We start from the raw sequence: 20,004 nt of genomic DNA, 5'->3' as shown, positions 1-20,004 counted from the left end.
CAGTCTTTGCTTCCGAGCCCTGTTTTGTGAGGAAGAGATGAACCTCTGTATTTATACTATGTGTAGGTGTGAGCTGAAACAATTAAGTTCAAGACTTGTTTCCACTAGTTACAATGTGTGGAGACAGTTCCAAGAAACATAAATTTATGCTCGTGTTTATTGCTCTAAACTTTGCTGATGTTCCAGTTCTGTCCCAGTGACTTTGAGAAGCCAAGCTGCTGCGGATGCCATTTCATAGGCATTAGCATGAAACAATAATATGGTAAACTTTATAAATGAACCAAGAAATCTTACAGAGAAAAGAGTCTTCATCTTCAGCTCTACAATGTTTGGTTTCTAGTAGATAGAAAATACTGATGGCTCCCATGGTAACTACAGGAAGTTCTTCAAATTACTCTGGAATGAAATCATTATTAACTGAATCCTCAAGTCAGTAAGCAGGACAAAGGAAACCAGCTTGCATGGTACTAAAGAAAAAATCCCACAGCAAATTTGACAAAAATAAGCTGGTAAATACTATTTTAAGTACAATTACAGCTCTTTACTACAGCTGTATCATTCATTAATGTAGCATCTAGACGTATGCACCCACAATCTCCTCCCAGATGCAGAAAGCCTGACAGTGACAACAGAGAATAAAGCATCGGTTTGAACTCAGGTATTTCCAGTCTTGCTATTACAGGACAATTCCTTCTATCTTTTCTGGAGAGCCAAACTTGACTTTCCAACTCTCCAGATGAATTCCAGAGGATGCTGCTTCAAGAACAGACACAACAAAGAACTTACTGAAAAGAAATGGCCTGTCACTGTTCTGTCTTTCAGATCTGGAATTGTTCTTCCACTGGCCTTTGCTGTTATATAGAAGATTGGCCCAGTCCGAAAATCATTTCCTGGACCACTTACTTTCCAATAAAATGTTTCACTGAAAATGTGATTTTATCACATTAAAAAAGAAAGCAAGCATCTCTGATACTTCCCCAAACAAAACTGGTCCAGCCTCAGAAACATGGAGCAATACCTTGTCTGTCTTATCTACCCTTCATGCACGGGGACATTACAAAGATTAATGGTCTAGGACATGAAGGTTATTTAACTGGAATGATTTGAGACACAGATGCCAGAATTCTGTATAAAACCAAACAAAAAACACCTAGGAGTTGGCTACAAGGGAGAACAAGATCTAAAAAGGGGCAGACGAAGCAGAAAGGGACTGAAAAAATACATAGAAAAGGGAAAAGAAGAGCAGAGAGTGGTTTCTGCCAAGGCCAAGAGCTGCACTTGAAAACCGTGCTTAATGTCTGTAACTGATAACTTTCAGTTTTGATCAATTTATGGTTAACATGCTAAAATATTTACTATATTTTTGTTTTCGTGATGCAAGTTCTTGTTTTCTGAACTGTCCCTGCACCCCTTATTTCCTCTCACCAATTTGTGTTCCAAGATCTCATACTTCCTCTCTCTTCACTGTTTTCCTCCAGCGATTCTTCCAACCTGTGTTCCAAATGCTCCCACACGGGTTCTCTCACTACTTTCTACGTTGCACGTCTGAGATGTTCTCATTTTTTTAATTGCAGTGACCTTGTGAGAGGAAGAAGACAGTTCCATTATAATAGGAAAGGTGGGAGGTGTGCACTCATAGGTTGTCTTTCTTAACTTGAAATTACTGAACAAACTCTGAATAGTTCCCCTGAAAGCTCAGTTTCCAGAGTAACTAAGCACAATGTATGTGGTACAGATTAATTAGGTGCTGAGTGTCACTGCCTCGGTTAAATAAACCAGCCACACAAGGAATAGCTTACTCTGCATGCTGTATGACACACAACTCTCTAATGTTTGAGTTTGCCACTGAAGAAAAGAGCGAAAGAATAAGATGAAAGAAAGCTGTACAAATAGAAAATTGGCCTCAACCATTTCCACCTTCATATAAAATCCTTTTACCCATTCTCTTTCAAAATAAGTAAGAAGAAAAAAAGAGGCATAAGGAAACACGGATATTATCAGCTTAATGTAGGAGTTACAAAGTTCAGTAACATTGGTGCTCCTGCTTTGACAGGAACCAGCAAGTTTCGATGGTCTCAATATCATGTTGTTACCAAAGAACTTCAGTCACTTTCCAATAGCAGATCCCTCCAGCTGAGGACAGAAAAAAAAAACCCACTGGAAATACTCGTTAGAAATGCAGGGTATCATTTCCTCTCTCAAGGAAAGTCGAATCTGAGCTTTGTTCAGCTGGCCTTTCAACCACAGTACATTAAGACAAGTTCATCCCAGTGTCACTCAGCGTCCGAGAGCAGAGAAGGAAGTCGTGGTAGGAGAAACAATAGTCTTTATCAAAGGGTATTTTTAGGGTCTAACAAACACGCAAGACATCTTCGAAATATTTCCTGTTTACCCTGAGCTGTTCTACTATCTGTGTGCAGTGATACACTGCGTATCCTGAGGGGAGCTACAAATCACAGACTGAAGTGAAATAAGGCTATACTGAGCAACATCCCCCCATTAGACATATTTCCTATTTTAATTCAAATAAATTCTCCCAGCAAGGAGCTATGAAATGTTATCCTTGGATGGAAATTATTTGATAGTAATTTTACGTTAAAAACACCGATGTTGAAATATGAAGAATAATATACCAGACCTCTTACAGAGACTAAAGTCTGAAATTACACAACCTGTGAATAAGTCAATTTAGAAGGATCCATTCCTAAGAGTTAAAACAGCAATTGAAGTGGTTTGAGAGTTTTTACAAGGAAAATATCAAAACCTCAGCAATCAAAACCTCAGGGAACAAAGCAGTGAGCTGTAATAGATCTAAGAATGCTTCATGAGAAGCAACTGTAATCAATTCCTTCTTTTCTTTGTTCCTCCCCAGCAAAACCGCACTTTAATTTCTGTCTTTCACTGTGCCATTCTCAACTATCTTTCATTCCACTCCTCCCCACTGGCCTCTTCCATGAGACCATACACTAAGAGAAACTGTGGAAACAAACATGCAGCTTGCTTTCAACAACTCCATATTTCGCTGCCTCCCATTAGAAGACCAAAACTGTTTCCAGTATCTGTATGTGCAAGCATAAATCCATAGCTATAATCACGAGTTGCACTCACACAAACAACGACAGTATTTGTCTTTGGCCTTTTTCAGTCCAAAGCCCTACAGGATGTATTACTGAAGTACTACTGTGCACGAACATTAAACATCACCAAAATATCTTGGAGAAAGACCACCACGCATAGAATTCATTCTCCCCACCCAAACCAATGACCTTGTTCTCAAATTAATTGAGGCCGCGTAGAACATTTCACTGCCAGGATTTATTTTAGTCGTACATGAAAAGAAAACACGAGTATAAAAACATTTCCAGTGGTCATAACATCCAATCAAAGGTGCTTTTAAAAAAAAAGGTAAATTTTGCTAGAAATTGCATCATTACAGGTCATGGAATAATCAGAAAAGCTACCATAGGTAACAGCAGTAAGTGTGCACAACACTTAAGAAAGAAGTGAGCGCTCTGTGCAGCATCCTACGACACACAAGAAGATTCAATCACAGCAGCTGAGGGCATTTTCAGTCAAGTCCTGTGGTGCAAAGGATTAGTTTACAAAATGCAGCTTCTCTCTCCAGTGACTGAGAGTTACCAGCTCTCATACAACATTAAGGAGCTTGAGTTTCTCGCCCGTGTAAAGCGGCTGCACGGCTCCGCCTCCGCGCTGCTCGTGAATGGCAGATGCACCCTGATTAGAAGAAAGTGGATCTTAGTCCGCAATAAATCACCAGCTGTGGTCTGGAATTCAAAGATCACAGCTCTTTGAGCTCTCCACGGGGTTCTCCTTGCATAGATCTCAGTATTATGGTTACGCAAGCAAAAAAATCAGAAGCAGAGTATCAACCCAAACCTGCATCAATTGCACTTCAGCAGGGATTTGTCTGATGCTGTAATTGCCATGAAAAGTCACGGATTTGCAGAATTTAGTGCAAAACAAATTCTTTTAGATCTGCTACAAACGTGAAAACGGTTTCTAACATTGTTCCAAAGTGTAACAGGAATGTACAAACTGTAAACCTCAAGGCAGTTTTAATCCATGCAATCAACACTGTATCTTCTGAACCTGCCCTGCTCATTACAACTGGAAATAGTTCCCAATACCAAGCATTACACAGAGGTGCAACTAAAATTTACAGAGGCTAGGTGCTCTTAATCCCCAAACTACAGCAATCTCACTTGTTTACTCATCTTCCAGCTCCCAAAGCACACAGACTCTGGGACAGCAGATTTCAGACAGTGAATAACAGAAGCAATTGCAAAAGCATTTTCACATCAAGGTATTCATTTTCTCTCTCAAAAAGAATCCTAACAAAAAGAGCTAAGACTTTTTAAGAAAGAGCATAAAATAGAATCCATTCAGTTCTGAAGCAGTACTCCACAAAACACACCAGCATCCTTTGCTTCACTGTTCCATTTGAACTGAATTTCCTTTTCCACCCATAACCAACAAGACAGTGATTAGCAGCTACCTGTACTTACCATGCACAGCAGCTGAAAGCTGCATACCAAGAAAATGTGAGACTAACAAGTGCTCTGAGATTCTGAGGAATGTTGGTGTGCCTTCTATCCTTCCCCAAGATCCCTATTTCCTCATCAACAAACACAAACTGCTTTTCAGGTTCTTAACAGCACTCGGTCTTTTTCATTCTGTTTCCACCCTTAAGTGCACAGGATACATTCACGTCTAAGCACCAATAAGAAAACCAATTTTGCAGCCTGACTGCTACCATTTGGAGTTTAACAATTTTTTGTCAGCACAGATTATGCCATAAGGAAGAATTCACTCCACTGAAATTTGCCTTTTGTGTAAGCCCTGCAGTGTTGCAGCAGCAGTGTGTCACAGTATTAGCAGGGCAGAACCAAAATACGACTTCAGCTTTCTAACTGTGACAGCAGAGAAGAGTCAGGGTAGTGTGATGTTCAGCAGCTCTGCCAACAAATGCTTCACAAACTGTGATCTGCTCACCTTTGCTACAGCATTTCTCAACTGAAGCAATTTCTTTCGGAAATTTTGGGAACCTGCTAACCCTGAGGCAGGGACAACTATAAAAGTTCTTCTACATGACCTTCTTAAATCAGAGGGAGGAAAGGAACAGGCAAATTGTTGAATTATTTTGTAAAAGAAGAACTGCCCCCTCACAAACCCACACAAAAGGTGTGTTTTGATAAATTGGTCTCAAGCTGGAAAAATCAAATTGATAAGGTATCAATAAGGTATAAAGAAGAGGGATCTGCTACAGAAGGAAAACGTACATCCTCCAAATATTGAGTTGCATGACTTGTTACCACGTGTTTCCCAAAAGGTAATTAGTTTACATTTAAAAGTCAAATAAAAATTTAAAATAAACTAGCTAGCCATATCTAATAAATAACTTTTAAATAACTTCATTTTCAACTTAAAAATTGGAAATCAGTGATTAAGCAGTTATAGCTTAGGGAATATATTATATTGTAAATAAAATATCCTCTACAAAAATAAAAATAGGCCTAAAAACTTATAACAGAATGCAGCCTGCTTAGGATAAGCATTGGATTAAAAACATCTCAAATCACACAGCATTCACTGGGTGCTATTTGTACAATTCCTATTCACTGCAAGAGTTACTTTCACTGTAACAGTAAAAATATCTGCATCCACAATTAATTTTCTTCTATGAGCTTATTCAGTTTCCAAACAGCCCTACCTGTCTCACTTGCACTGTATTACTCCATCTTCTAAGAGTAAAAGCTTATAATCATTAAGACATTAAGAATCATCTGACTCCTGAATCAGGACTATTAAATGTCCCTTCTGACTTCAGAACTCATTGTGAGGTTCTAGATTGTCAGGTTTTTGCATCCAAGCATTCTCTTCCTGGGCTGGATCCTTTCCTATTAATGTTCTGTTTGGCTGAATCTAGAAGAAAAACAACAGTTAGAACAAGAGCACAGAACAACACAGTGTTTCTGAACATCAATATGTTATCACATAACACATCCTACATACCTGCTAGAAACTAAGATAACCAGAAGTGATGCACGTAGGCAGAAATTACAAAACTTAAAAAAAGGTAGTGAAGAAACTCATTTAAGATATAAAAACATTAAGAATCACGAAAAAGGAAAGGCAACCTAAATGATTTAGTTTCTAATATGGTGTGCTTCTAATATGGTCCACGTATGTCCACAACCATGCTATAGTCTGCAGCAGTTCTTCAGCTCAGAGACGCTGAAACACCAGACTCTCTAAAGTTTTTTACCAGTATATAGAATAAAACATGAACAGCAACCCTGAGATTTACCAGCCAGCCCAGCAGCTTTCATTAGTATATCCCTTTGGGGCACAGTGTCACAGCCTTCTCAATCTGCTTCATCCAGCAACAATGCACAACTTCCATTTCAACCATCGTATGACACATCAGCACAGCCCCAGCAGCATGGGAAATTGTGCACACACAAAACAATTTTGGCAAAGAGTAGAAGCAAAATTTTGGCTCGCTTAGAAGAAACAATGATTGACCACTTCATTTATTCTATTAAGGTCAAATCATCCTTTCAAAAATAAAACAAGTCCTGTTTAATAAATAACCTGACTTCCAACTGTCCTGCCCTCCCCAGCTTTAAGTGGCACAGGAAGCACATCTGTACAAGTCTGCCACAGAAAGCAGCACAAGGAGTTCACTTGTGGTCTGTCAGAAACTCGGCAGCACTGAGATGAGCTCTCATCTTTACATTTAACTGACAGAGCCTCAAGTTCCAAAAACTGAAAGCTGAGAAAGCTGTCTTATTACATTTCCATTATAGCTTTTTGCAATTACTGCTGCTGCCATTCCTCTATGTTAAGCAGCTGTACACATCTATGTCCAGATGTACAGAAAGCAAAAGAAATAAGAATTCCAATCACAGTTAATCAAAGCTTCCCAATATATTACCTGAAAAGGCTGGCTGATACCAACTATCGACTGCAAATTATTGCTGTAATAACAAAGCAAAAATTCTCCTCCCACATCAGGTATTTCTGCAGCACTCATGTAAACCTGTCAACAAGAATAAGAATAGAGGCAACGTGAAATTGCCACAGAGAAAGCAACTTTCAAAAAAGCAGTCTCTGCTTTTCAGGACACAGTAAAATTTTAGTGTTGATAAGCAAATTTTTAAACATAAGCTAAAAAGGACAAATAACTCTGAAACCATTTGAAAGGAAGGGAATATCCTTCACCATGTTAGCAAGCTGCCTTGGCTCTGCAAGAAAGGAGAAAGGCAAGAGTTGTTGTAAGAGAAGGGGCAAAGCCATATAAGCAGCACTGAAGGAGGTGACCTGCCTCCCTGTGGCAATGAGGGTTACATGAACAAGAGCAATGCACCATCTCAGCTCGTAGTTCCCTAAAGACTTGTGGTTCCTGAACTGCAGCCCACGGTGTTCTGCTAACATAACATTTACAGTGCTCAGATTTATAAGCTCAGTAATGTGAAAGCAAGATGAGAGAAATTTTGAGAGTCAGAACACTGATTCAAATACAAATTCAATTTGGGTTCTTATTCAAAACTTGATTGTTAACTTATGCAACCTCTGGTGAGAAATAACTGCTTTCCGTTATTGGAGGCTGACTGTGCCTCAAAAGTTAAATTCCTGTTTATGTGGAAAAGTACCAGTGGAAACAGGTCATTTGTACTCCAGATACATTTGGGTGCTTGTTTACTACTCACTTTTTAAATCACTTAATGGAATCGTAACTAGAAAGCTACATAACAGACAGAAGTTCTTAACAGGGGCCAAAGCACTCAGAAGCCAAAATGAAGAGAAGTCTAAGAGACACTGATCTGTAGCTCTGTTAGATACCTGCAACTACTTGTGTCCGCTGAATTAGGTACTTAACATGGTAATAAAAAATATCACATGGTAAGTATTTAAGACCTTTAAGAAGCTTTGAAAAATCACATGAAAAAAAGGTCAGTTACTTGTTTCAGTGGGAGAAATAGATCAAAATATGGCATGACAGTAGGATGCAATATAATTAAAAGCTACCGCAGATAATTATTTTCATCAGTTACTGTAAACACTAAGAGCAGATCTGAGAACAGATGCTGGACTACCTAACTATTACAAAGAAATAAGAGGTATTTTAAACAGTAACTTCGTATGTTTGACTGGAAAGGAAGAGAAGAAAATGCTGATGAAGGGGATATGGAACAAAAAGAGCCTTGAACACTCCTCTGAAAGGAACTGCATTAGAAAGAGATGTAATTACTTGTTTACTGTCTTCGTTAGAAGAAATTTCATCATCTTCTACCCAAGCATAAGTAACGTAGTCATTCGCATGCCTGAAAGTCACCTGTGAAGGAAGACACAAACCATCAGCCCTCTGAAGGAGTCACAAAACAGACTGCATGGGAAACTCCAAGATGCAAGATACAGATCTATTGCTTCACTGGAGCAGTTAGAACACTTTGCTTTTAAGACCAAAACATTTCTGGGGTATGCAGAGGTCTTTAGTTTATGAAAAGATGTGGACTGTCTGTTCTCACACTTTCACTGACACTTCCTTCTCTCCTGTAGAAATCTTTTAAACTTCAGGCACCAGGAGAGAGCAATTCTTCCTTACAGTTTTTGTCAACCATTACTTAATCAAAACCCACATTATCTTAGTAGATAATTGAAAGAGTGGGAAAAAGTCCACATTCATCTGGATAGGCAACCAAACGCTCGCTTACAGAGCTATCAGCAATTAAGGACACATGACTATTATTTTGAGAGTTTTCCACAGTGTCCTGTGCCAAAAGATTATCAACTTCTTCCTCCATATTCACCATCTTCATTAGAGGGTCACGCTGCTGTAACATTACCTTGAAGAGTCCAATCCAGTCCCAAGCACTGCTTGGGAATCCAGGCACTGCAGAATAGCTGATGAGAACATCGTGTTCTGCACTCCACTCACCCTCAGGACTCAGTGTGACCAAAGGATCTGATAGAAGAGGCTTCAACTAGACAAGAAAACCAAATTTACAGTCAGCCAAGTCCTGTCTGCCTTTCAGTCATTCCATTCAAGTTATTCTCTGTAACATTTGCTGTGATACTCTTAACTGAACAGGAATAGCCTGATAGCAATTTGCTGCCTTCACTTTAATTGCAGAGACTAGGCCTTGCAAAGTGTAGGAAAACAGCTTTTGTAGGTAAGATTTAAACTTTAAAAAACAAACAAAAGAGACAGCACCTCCAGCCCAAAAGTTCCTGTAACAGGTTTGTGATCGCTGATGCCATAGCTCATGTGACTGATATAGTTATTCAATGTAACAGAAATGGTCTGCTCTTCTTCAGAGAAATCATCTTCTTTCAACGCACGCTGGCAGAGACTTTTCACTCTCCAAAGAATTCTATCAGTCCACGCTGGCTTTCTTTTCTTCTCACTGCAGAAATGAGAGTACAAAAGTGAAATGAGAAGAAAAAGCAGCTGCCAAAAGCTAAATCTACTCATAGCTGGAAAGGCTGTCAGATGAGTATTAATATAAGGAGGCAATCATGTCCAGGCTTCATTTTACAGCTCTGTTCAACATGCTTTACAACTAACAATTCTTTAATTTGAATGCAACTCCACGTACAGGAGATAAGGTTCACAGGATTACGAGAGGAGTAAAATGAAGGGGAGAAGTGCATTCCAACGGGTTAGTCAGCTTCATATGGGAAATGATACTTTCTCCTAAGAGACTCCCTGAGAACATGCAAGAACACTGAGATGATACAATGACTGCCATAAGGTTCAGCTATGCAGCCATTCTGAAGAAAAGGACACAACTTTAAAGATGTAGGGTCTGAACTATATTTGAAATTATTCAGAATTGTTGAGAACAACTGAAAACTAGAACTGGACAAGTTTTAGGTACCTGACATTAATCATATGTGACTGTAGTATGGTACACCTGTACCAGACAGTATTTCAGATCTCCAAGCTACTGCTGTCCCATTACAAGAAGCTGGAAAGATCCCATAACTAATAAAACTGTGTCTGTAACTGCAATATACATCAAACTGCAATCATAATTCAGAGTTTCCTTTTATACCATATCAATAACAACAGAAGACATGAGCCTTTCGTGGTTCTCTCTGTAGTGGAAGCCTTAACAGCACCTCTCTGTATGGATGTATCACTTCAAATTGAAATGGAGAAAAGATCATACCCTATGGAAGAGGAATTAGAATGGGCTGGATTGAATTGTAAGAGTTAATGAGCAGGATGTGTAAGGACAACTGTCAGTTTAATATCTTCAAATATCAGAATCATCATAACGTGAAAATAACATCTGGTTCAATATTCAACACACTTTTTTATTTTTAAAGCCTTTCTCATATAAGAAGTCAAATTCACCTTTAAAAAGGTGGTAAGATCTTAAATAAGTGAGGGGCTGTACCCAGTCATGTCAGTAATTCAATAAACCGACAGAAATCTTTATGAGATGCCATTTGTCTGCTCTGCTGTGCAAGAAAATACCAGAAGAACAGCTCAAGTTAACACACACACTGTGTTAGAGAAAAATGGCACTTTAGGAGGGAAAGAAAAACTCAACATCCACACTGAGAAAGTATGGAAGATAACAAAATATCGTGTGCTTCATATAGAGCACATTTCTCAGTGATGCTGAAAAGAGACAAGTGACCAGCTCTCACACAGCACGCATAAGCATTCTTCTTCTTCCTCAAATAAACTAACACAGGGATCTGGCTGTGAATCACTCTTAGAATTTCCAGGTTTGGATTTCTATGAGTGTTTTTTGTTGTCTGAATTTATTTCTGGTTCCATTATATCTCTTCACAAAATGTCTTTGGGTCCAAATGAGTGAATTCCCAAGGTTACAGGCAGCAGCAGAGCAGACAACACTACGGCTTTCAGACAGGCTCAGAAAATCCCTGCAGAAAATCAGCTGTCATCTGATTTTCAAATATTTCATAAAAATCAAATCAAAAGCTCAGAAGGAGCGTTGTTTTGATTCTGAAATATTTACAAATCTATGAAATCCAGAAGGTTATCTTCTTACTTAAACCAAAACAGGGACTTCTGCTCTCTGGAAATAAAGAAATACGTCAGTACAAGAAAATCTCTGTTTGGACAGGAACTTATCCTTCTGTTGAAACACGAGACTAATATCTCACAACAAATATTAGTACTATGGAAACTTAAAATAATCCATTTCACACCTTAAAATTATTTGTAAAGACACATTTACACTAATTTTCAAATGCCAGCAGTAATGAGTGAAATGCTTAAGCAGGGAAGGAAAAAAAAACCTGCAGATTATTATTCTTCCCCTTTTGCTTTTCTTTTTTTTTTTTTTTTTTTTTTTTAATAACCTAAGGGTGCTTTTAACACTCAAGAAAACAAAAACTGCATAACCGAGTAGCAGTTTGCCCTGTTCATCTAGTCTTTCTGAAAAGGATTCACTCCTGCTTCCCTTATGTGATCAGCAGATTTAGGCTTCTTCAGAAACATTTCACATTTGCCCACATGTTGAGCCAAACAGAACAGAAGCTCATAGCTTCACATAATCAGCAAACTCCGGAAATTCAGGCTTGCTTAGCATGGTTGTTGTGACCAAAGCTCTTTATTCATTCTAATACTCCATGCCTGAACACATCTTTGTGTGCTTTACCTTGTATCGTACACATCCGAATGAAGGTCAAACTTGTAGGTGGGTTTAAACTGCAGAGGACCCTCTATGAATTCCTGAAGAAATGCTTCCTTCTTTTTTGCCATATTTAACTGCAGAAATAAAATTTTAAAGTTATGGTTAAAAATCAGAGCCCAAAAGGTTATTTGAAAAGGTCCTGAGAAAGCATTTTCCAAGAACTGAACATCTCAGTCAGTACATCACACTTGGAAAAGTAAATTCAGAAGCGTCCATTTGTTACTGCCAGAAGTCTTGACACGATCTGTTTAAAAGTTTCTAATTCATTCCAGAATAAGAGTCTTTTAAAGATAACTCTTGGGAGCAGAAGAAAGGAGAAATTAATGTGAAGAACAATTTACAGGCTGTGAAGATAAGGAAAAAACCTCAGCCAAACAGGAAATTAGGAGTAGGAAATTAGAAGCATAAAAAGTTTGCAGTTAATTGAGGCTTACAACTGAGAATGAACCGGTGGTTCAGCTGTTCCACTTCAGGACTACTCAGAATTTGTCTTTTTGAATAGAAATTAGAAACTCGAGAGCTAACGTTAATGACTGCATTGCATTTGTATCCATTTAACCACAGTAATAAGAACACAGCAATTAAGGAGCATACCTGGTCCTTCTCCCACAGCAGATTGTATCGCTTGCTGTTTATCGATTCTCGCACAAAATGAATGCCATAATCTGCTATTCGGAAGTTGAGATCTCCAAACCAGAAGAGAACACTAAACAAGCAAACAACCACAGCAGGTCTGTAGGAATTCATTAACTAAGGGAAGAATTCAATAGGACATAAACCATAATGCTAATTAGGTGCTCTAATCACTTAAGATTACTTAACCTGAACAGCACAAACACAAACATTAAGTTATAGATAAGCTTCCAGAGGTACAGCCTGCTAAACAAGAAATTCAAAGGAACTGGAACAGCCAATTAAGCTCTTTGCATTCCTGCTGCTTGCTCAATACTGCCCACGTATTACCTTATCCCAAGCACCCTAATGACTTACGTATCTATTAGAAACAGATTTAGAATTCAATTTTCACAGTAAGTAAAATAAGTAACAAAATTCGTGACCTGTTTACTGCTTGGCAACGTTAATCTGGAGCACCTTGGGAAAGCAGGGGTACAAAGCAGGTGTTCTGTAGCTATTAGGAAGGAAAGCAGTTACTATGTAGCACTGCAGCGTACCAAGAGCAAAGCTTCAGACAACAGGAAAGGTGTCAATTCAAATAAACAAAGACCTCTTAGGAAATCCCCACTGCTATTGTTTCACCCAGGGGCTGGGATTCCACATTCGATGTCACAGAAACAAAACTGCAATTTAACATTTGTACTTTCTTACACGATGAAACGAGGTGTTATGAAACCTGCCCACAGGCACCATCAAGAGAATGAAGCAGAACATACTGGGAGAGGAGAACTAATGATTTTTAAACTCCTGTTTCATGCATGTTTACCTGATTTTAGTGAACTCATTAATAATTAAATTGCTAAACCTACAAAGGCACTTTTAAGAGATGAATACAACACAGACAGAATACTGTCAGAGCGACTCACTCGTGATCCAATGTACTTGGAATATTCTCTTCTTCAAACTGCATTTCCAGAATCTTTTCAAAGTCATCCAGCCGCTGCTCTGTGTTCTCCATGTGTGCTGGCAGATGGCAGTTTATGAAACAAACTGTACGTCCATAGAGGGACATCCGGATGGTGACTCCTCCTTTGTTCCCCTGGAACACAGAAGATCAACAACGCTGTCCAAATCTACAGTCAGCACCTGCAAACACAACTGTTAACTCCACGTGTAAAATCTCAAATCCCGCTATTTCGATTTAAATGAATACAATTTCTTTCTGCATAAGTTGTTGTGTGTCAGTAATAAACTGGCGAAATATTATGGTCTGTGCTGAACACCAGCTTCGAACCGCCAAGCCATTCAGAGGTACGAAGCACCATAAGGAATCAGTGAAATTAAACAGTGAGTATTTCTTTACCCAGTATCCATACAGGCCCGTGCGCGTGTAGTGGGTGTGAACGTCCCGTACGAAAGGAAGATGGGCATGCTTCACAAAGACCAGCAGCAGCAATCCCTGCATGCGGACGGAGGAGAGCTGTGGAAGATACAAAATGGTCATTTCATTTCCCAGAGGTGTTTGAAACTCTTTGGATGTACTTCCTAGAGCTGTTAGGCAAAGCACACCAGAGCAGAAGTCGTGCGGCCCTCGCACCAAGCCTGGCCATGGCACTGTGATGCTGTACAGGGAGATGCATTTCACTGCTGTGAAGCACACATTCTTATGGTAGACTGTCATAAACAACTTCTGATCAATCTCTCACTTAGCCTTAGTGTGTTATACAGCAAATTTGAAGTTGAACTCCAACCACTATTTGCCCATACATTTCTAAAGACTGCCCCACCACCTCCTCTCTCCCTCTTTACTCATCCCGTTCATTAACACAAACAAATCCTTCTCTTTTCACCCGTGATCTTAACAGTGCACACCTGCAAGTCCTCCAGGAGAAGAAAGTTGTTAAATGCCATTGAAATACCCAGAAGGCACAGCAGTAACTTCTAGGCATCCACAAAAACTCTGAGTGTACAGAGTGTTAAATCTTGCATGCAATGGCCTGAAGAAAAGAATTCACTGAACACTTCCAAAGCAAAGATGCTCAACTAGCAGCTGTTATTTCAGCTTTAAACTAGAGGTATGGTTGCCTTTTTTGTTTGCTTGCTTTGTGGGTTTTTTTTGGTGAAGGCAGTCAAATGGAGCTGACCATTAAAAATTTATAAACTTGAGCTGTATGATATTCCTGGCAGGAGACACAGAACTCCGTTTAAGTATTTGCTTTAATGATAACCATACAATTGAAACTAAAAGGCACTGAAATTTATTAATTGCACTTCAATTTTGTATTGGCTGAACTTAGGGAAAGACTACATTACCTACAAACTGATCTTAAGACCAACGACAGAACTTCAGGAGAAGTGCACCAACTGGATCTAAAATTTACTACAGAGTCCCTTCATTCTGTGCCTCCTCATCTATGCTGCTCAATGACTTCTGAACACATGCTACCATTTGCATTGTCCTTGAACCCAATGAAATACTAACCATAAATACTGAAATGATGAATCACAGTTACTAGGTAGCAGAAATATCAGACATAAGGTATAAGCACTCTTTGCCTTTACATAATTACATGCATGAGACACAAAATCTTTCAGCCCCTTTCAAGGAGAGGTCTTGTCCACAAGCTCAGCTCCATCTGTTTTCCAAAGCTCAGTGTTTCTTTGCTATATTTGTCCCCAAACACTCCTCAGGACCAACAGACCATCACAGAACAGGTAACCACCCCCCTCTAAATCAGCCCACTTCCAGATGAGTCCTGCATAAGCTCTCCTACCCCCCTGTTTGGTTTCCAACTGGCCTGCCAGTAACACGGGAGCCATGTCCATGACCTAGCTCACCTCATTATTAGGGCTAATCCTGTCCTGCTGAAAGCCATTAGGTGGCAGCATTAGTGTGTCCAGAGTGCTGCATTCACAAATTAAAATTCAAAACCAACCACGCATGCCACTGGGAATTCTATTCAACTGTACACAGGGCCTGAACGTCAGCCTGCAGCCAGCTTCTGAAAGGTTATCAGCAGTGACTTATGCTGCAATGAACTGTGCTTTCTTTTCTTTTTCTAATTCCCAATGGGTCCTTTGTTTTGTTTAATTAGAGTTAAAAGATTTGAGTAACTACTGAGTCTGATTAGCGTGCAGATAATATAATAATCTCAGCAAAATCACTCTAAAATAATGCTTGATTTAGAAAACCAGTAAACCATTCAAAGGGTTTTGATCTCTATTTATTAGAGATATTCAGGATATCCTCCTACACTTACTGTTCACATAGCTCAAACACCAGCATTTTAGCTGATCTTATGCCCCATGTTCTATCACAAAATCTTGCTATTTAAACTACCACATGATATCATCAGTTGAAGTAAAGCCTTCAGAATAATCTATATTCTTGTTAAAATCCTGTTTCTACTTATTTGCAATCAATTCTCACCTGCAAAGAAGTTGGGGGAAAAAAGAAAAAGAAGAAACCTTACCAATCTTAATGAAAATCACTGCCACTGCTTGGGATACTTATAGTGAAAGCAGGTATTAAGCAGAATACATCAGAAGCATCACAACACACTTCCCCAGTATTGCACAGATCAACAAAAATACTACAAATAAGAGAGAGAGAGATGTTGTGGCCACAAGAAAAATGCTGTTGATTGTATGCTTACAATTCATGTGATTGTAAGCAATCTTCACTTCTCTGCCCCTTGAGAACATATTATCACAGAATCACAGAATCACCCGGGTTGGAAGGGACCTCAAGGATCATGTAGTTCCAACCCCCCTGCCTAGCAGGGCCACCAAACACACACATTCAGATCAGGTTGCCCAGGACCCCGTCCAACCTGGCCTTAAACACATCCAAGGACGGGGCATCCACAACCTCCCTGGGCAGCCCGTTCCAGGGCCTAACCACTCTCATTGTATAGAACTTCCCCCTAACATCCAACCTCAATCTTCCCTCCCTCAACTTGGATCCATTTCCCCTAGTCCTGCTGTTGTCAGCCCTTTTGAAGAGTTTACTCCCCTCCTGGCTGTAGGTTCCCTTCAGGTATTGATAGGCTGCAATGAGGTCACCCCGCAGCCTTCTCTTCTCCAGGCTGAACAAGCCCAACTCCCTCAGCCTGTCCTCATAGGGGAGCTGCTCCAGCCCCCTGATTATGATGTTTTTCTACTCATCACATGCTTCGACAGCAATTAAACTGGACATTGCCAGTGTATTCGAACAGCTGACCTGCAAAAGCATCAAAGCTGCCCAACTGTTCCAAATGAGAAATGAAGAACTAAGCCCAATTTTCGCTGCTAAAATTAGAGACATGATTATTACTAATAGAGACCTTTTTTAAATGCCTTTATCAATAAACCAGAAAAACATGAGAGTCTGTCAGAGAAACATTTCCAACATTCACCTACAGATATGACTGATACCTGCAAAAGACACCATCAACTTATCTTTTATGGATAAGAATGAATTTGAGGGGGAAAAAAATAGAGTAAATGAAACCAGGGAAAACATTTTCTTTCACTGCTGCAACAGTTAAGAGACATAAAGAATTACCTTGATATATCCCAGTGGAGACAGCACAGACATGAAGAAAATGCTCCACGGATCATCAAATGCCAAGTCAGACAGAAAATTTGTGATTTTCGAGTTCACTTCCTGTAAGCTGAATACATCAAGATTACTTTTTCTGCACTGACTTCTTTACAACATGCTGAATTCTGGCTAACACACACATCAAAATGAACATGCTCTTGGTGCCAACAAAGCATCTCTCTTCTAAGTCAGTGACTCTACTGCAGAAAGTCAATTTTGCAGTAAACTCACAACGTAAGTTAACATTACTTTAACATTTACTTACCCTATAACATACATATCCATAGCTGGGCTCAGGGAATCGAGCTGAAGTAAACTGCTGACATCAGGAGGTGGAGAAGCTGTGCCCACATTCCAGGTCACTAAATGTAGTCTACAAACAAACAACATCACAGAAAACCAGTGCTAAAACTGAAATGCAAACAGAATTTCTACTGATAGAGAACTGTATTTATTAACCAGCATTCAAACCGACACAAAGCTGAAAAACGCCAAGACAACCAACTGGAGGGAACGTAACCTGAATTCTCGCCACTTGTCCTTCATTTTTTTCCCCCAGATAAGGAAAGCTTCATCTAGAGTGCGAGACACTTCTTCGTGCACCTCGTCATCGGAGCTGATGTCCTCTACACAAGCCATCAGCTGGGCCACACGCTGCCGCAGCTGCAGGCGGCCGCTGGACCCTGCGCTGCTGACACTCGCGGAACGGCTGCGGAAGGGGTGCAGGCTTTCTAAATCATGCAGGGAAAGGGCTGCTGAGTCCTGAAATGCATCTTCGCTACCAAAGGATGCCATTTGCTCAAGAGAAAGTAATTAAGCTCTGAAGCTCCAGCCCATTCAGATCCTCGCTGTAAAGGAGGCAGAAGGCTAAGGGTCTTTCAGATCAAGCTTTCGCTCATGTGAAATTCTGCATTCTTCTCGTGCAGGAGGAGAAATGCAGATGTGGCACTGTCGCACTATCACCACAATCAAAGGCTTGTTACAAAAGCTGCAGCCACATCCTACCTCACACACCGAATTGTTTCCCCCTAGTAGATTTAATGTGGTTAATTCTATAAGCTCAAGATTTAAAAGAACTTATTGTTGCTCTGAATCAATCACGTGCCTTCACCAGCAGGTTAGTACAAACATAATCTCCAGCTTCCAAGTATCAAGCACACACTTCCAACCAAAAGCAAACTTGCTGCTCCTCTCAACTACCACCAAAACACACGTATTCTGGTTCTGTTTTCAGTAAGATGGTAATTTTTATTATCAGAGCTTTTAAAAAGGAATTCACTTTACCATCAGTTTCACTACAAATGAACCTTAAAAAAATATATACATATATATATATATATATATACACACACACTAAGACGTTTACCATCTGCCTTAAAGGACCCTACAAACACAGCTAGAAGGTTAAATAATGAATCCCAAAATGACACCCCTTATTAGAGCAGTATTTTTATGTCCCGCTCGACTTCCCACTCGAGGTGACACACAGCATATGTGGAAGAGACCTCGCGTCCCTCACTGAGCCAATGAGCCACAGTTCCTCTCCACAACAGTTTCTCTTTATATGCTGCAGTCAGCCAAAAGCTATTCTAGAACAAATTCCTCATGGAAAAAAAAAAAAAAAGGTCAGTAATGCTGCAGACCTCATCCTGCTGTCAAAGAGATGTACCTCTGGGGAACTCTGTCAATTAATTTCTTCAGATAATTATCTGAGGAAACAAAGCTGAATTAACGCTTCAGCCACCAGTCATTATAGGTGGAAATTCAATTCAAAACGTCCAGTATCCACACTAGGAATAAGAATCACAGAACCATAGAATGGTTTCAGTTGGAAGGGACTCCAAGGATCATCAAGTTCCAACCCCCTGCCACACACAGGGCCACCATCCTCCAGACCTGGTACCAGTGGAGGCTGCCTAAGACTCCATCCAATCTGGCCTTGAACACCTCCAGGGATGGGGCATCCACAGCCTCTCTGGGCTTCTGTTCCAGCACCTCACCACTCTCTCTCTGTGAAGAACTTCCCCTGACATCCAATCTAAACATTCCCTCCTTGAGCTTGAAACCACTAAAGAACACGAGAAAGACTATAGCAAAAGTTTCAAGTACGTCCTTATATGAAAACTCACTTTCGTTGTAGATCAGGACTACACACGCAGGAAAAACGTACGGTTAGGATTGCATGCACCTCTGCGAGGCAATTAACCGTGAGCATCCCCAGGGCTGTATCTGCTGTGTGAGCACATACACAGCACACACGGACCTTCCCACAGGGAAGGCAGCACTCAAAGCCCCGTGAGCTGTTGGAGCACGAGCAAGGAGCCAAGGCAGCACGCATCGTCCCCAACTCCTGCAACGATCCAACAGCACAGCTTTCTTTAGCCTAAACGCTATGCTAGGGAGAGTCTTAACACCTCCAAGTAAACGGTTGCGGGGTTGTTTCTTTCCCCCGTTTTTAGAAATATTTTTCCTCTCACGGGTAGCCACTCAAATACCCTTTCAGCAGAAGCTCTCTTTAGCCACAAGTCACCAACAAGACGCAGTGAAAGGCAGAGCTCTCCTCACGCCCTGTCCTCACAGCGCCGAGCCCCGCGCCCCTCACACGCCGCTTTCCCGCCTTCCCGCCCCGGACCCCCACTGCTCACCGCGCCCCACCCCCCAACCCCCCCCCCCGCCCTCTCCATTCCCAACCTTTTCAAATCAGCTTTTCTGCTGTATTTCATGTGACCGCATACCCCCGCCAAGCCCTGTAACTCTCCGTTAAGAAGCACGATTCGCTAATTCTGAGGTAATTAAGTAAAGACTTAACTACTTTTCTCCCGAAAAGCCGCACTCGGATACTCGCCCCTCCCCACCACCCAAAGCGCTCACCTCAGTTCTCTCACAGCGTCTCGCTGCGTCGAAGAATGCTGCACAGATTCCATGCCCGTCGCCGCCGCCAGGGATCCGGTCTGGAAGCACTCCGAGGGGCACTGGGAAGCTGCCGGCCTCCCCCGGCCCAGCGCGGGGCCTCAGCCGCCGCCCCGCTGCCTCAGCGCTCCTCTGGGCTCCTATTGGCCCGCGTGACGGGGAAGGGCGGGGCCGGGACAGCGCCACGGCTTG

General features: G+C 40.8%; 1 protein-coding gene across 2 annotated transcripts; it reads right to left on the bottom strand.

Annotated features, from left to right (window-relative positions):
- Positions 1-3,295: 3,295 nt before the first annotated feature.
- On the bottom strand, positions 3,296-19,918 carry INPP5K (inositol polyphosphate-5-phosphatase K). 2 transcript variants are annotated; one of them, XM_042830234.1, is made up of 13 exons: positions 19,774-19,918; positions 17,168-17,275; positions 16,864-16,972; positions 13,681-13,797; positions 13,244-13,416; positions 12,297-12,408; positions 11,667-11,776; positions 11,055-11,081; positions 9,239-9,431; positions 8,871-9,008; positions 8,276-8,359; positions 6,959-7,063; positions 3,296-5,943 (listed from the first exon to the last, which is right to left on the bottom strand). In XM_042830234.1, the coding sequence occupies exons 1-13, from the start codon at positions 19,824-19,826 to the stop codon at positions 5,845-5,847; spliced, it is 1,428 nt and encodes a 475-aa protein (XP_042686168.1). In that variant the 5' UTR covers positions 19,827-19,918; the 3' UTR covers positions 3,296-5,844. The 2 variants fall into 2 exon arrangements, with proteins under 2 accessions (XP_042686168.1, XP_042686169.1); XM_042830235.1 differs by lacking the exon at positions 11,055-11,081 and having other exon boundaries at positions 19,774-19,917.
- Between the last annotated feature and the right edge of the window lie 86 nt (positions 19,919-20,004).

The sequence above is a fragment of the Centrocercus urophasianus genome, unplaced genomic scaffold (assembly GCF_019232065.1).
Source record: "Centrocercus urophasianus isolate 14NV4802_14NV808 unplaced genomic scaffold, USGS_Curo_1.0 seq_33, whole genome shotgun sequence".
NCBI lineage: Eukaryota > Metazoa > Chordata > Aves > Galliformes > Phasianidae > Centrocercus > Centrocercus urophasianus.
Note: the sequence above shows the minus strand (reverse complement) of the source record. Positions and strands in the feature narration are given on the sequence as shown.

Bases quoted from the DNA above. Each gene is read 5' to 3' on its own strand.
- INPP5K (XM_042830234.1), bottom strand. From the start codon at position 19,826: ATGGAATCTGTGCAGCATTCTTCGACGCAGCGAGACGCTGTGAGAGAA. The intron at 8,360-8,870 runs GTAATGTTACAG...CTTCCTTCACAG, and splicing joins ACTGGATTGGACTCTTCAAG to GTGACTTTCAGGCATGCGAA. The intron at 5,944-6,958 runs GTAATATATTGG...TTTTTCTTCTAG, and splicing joins GTATCAGCCAGCCTTTTCAG to ATTCAGCCAAACAGAACATT.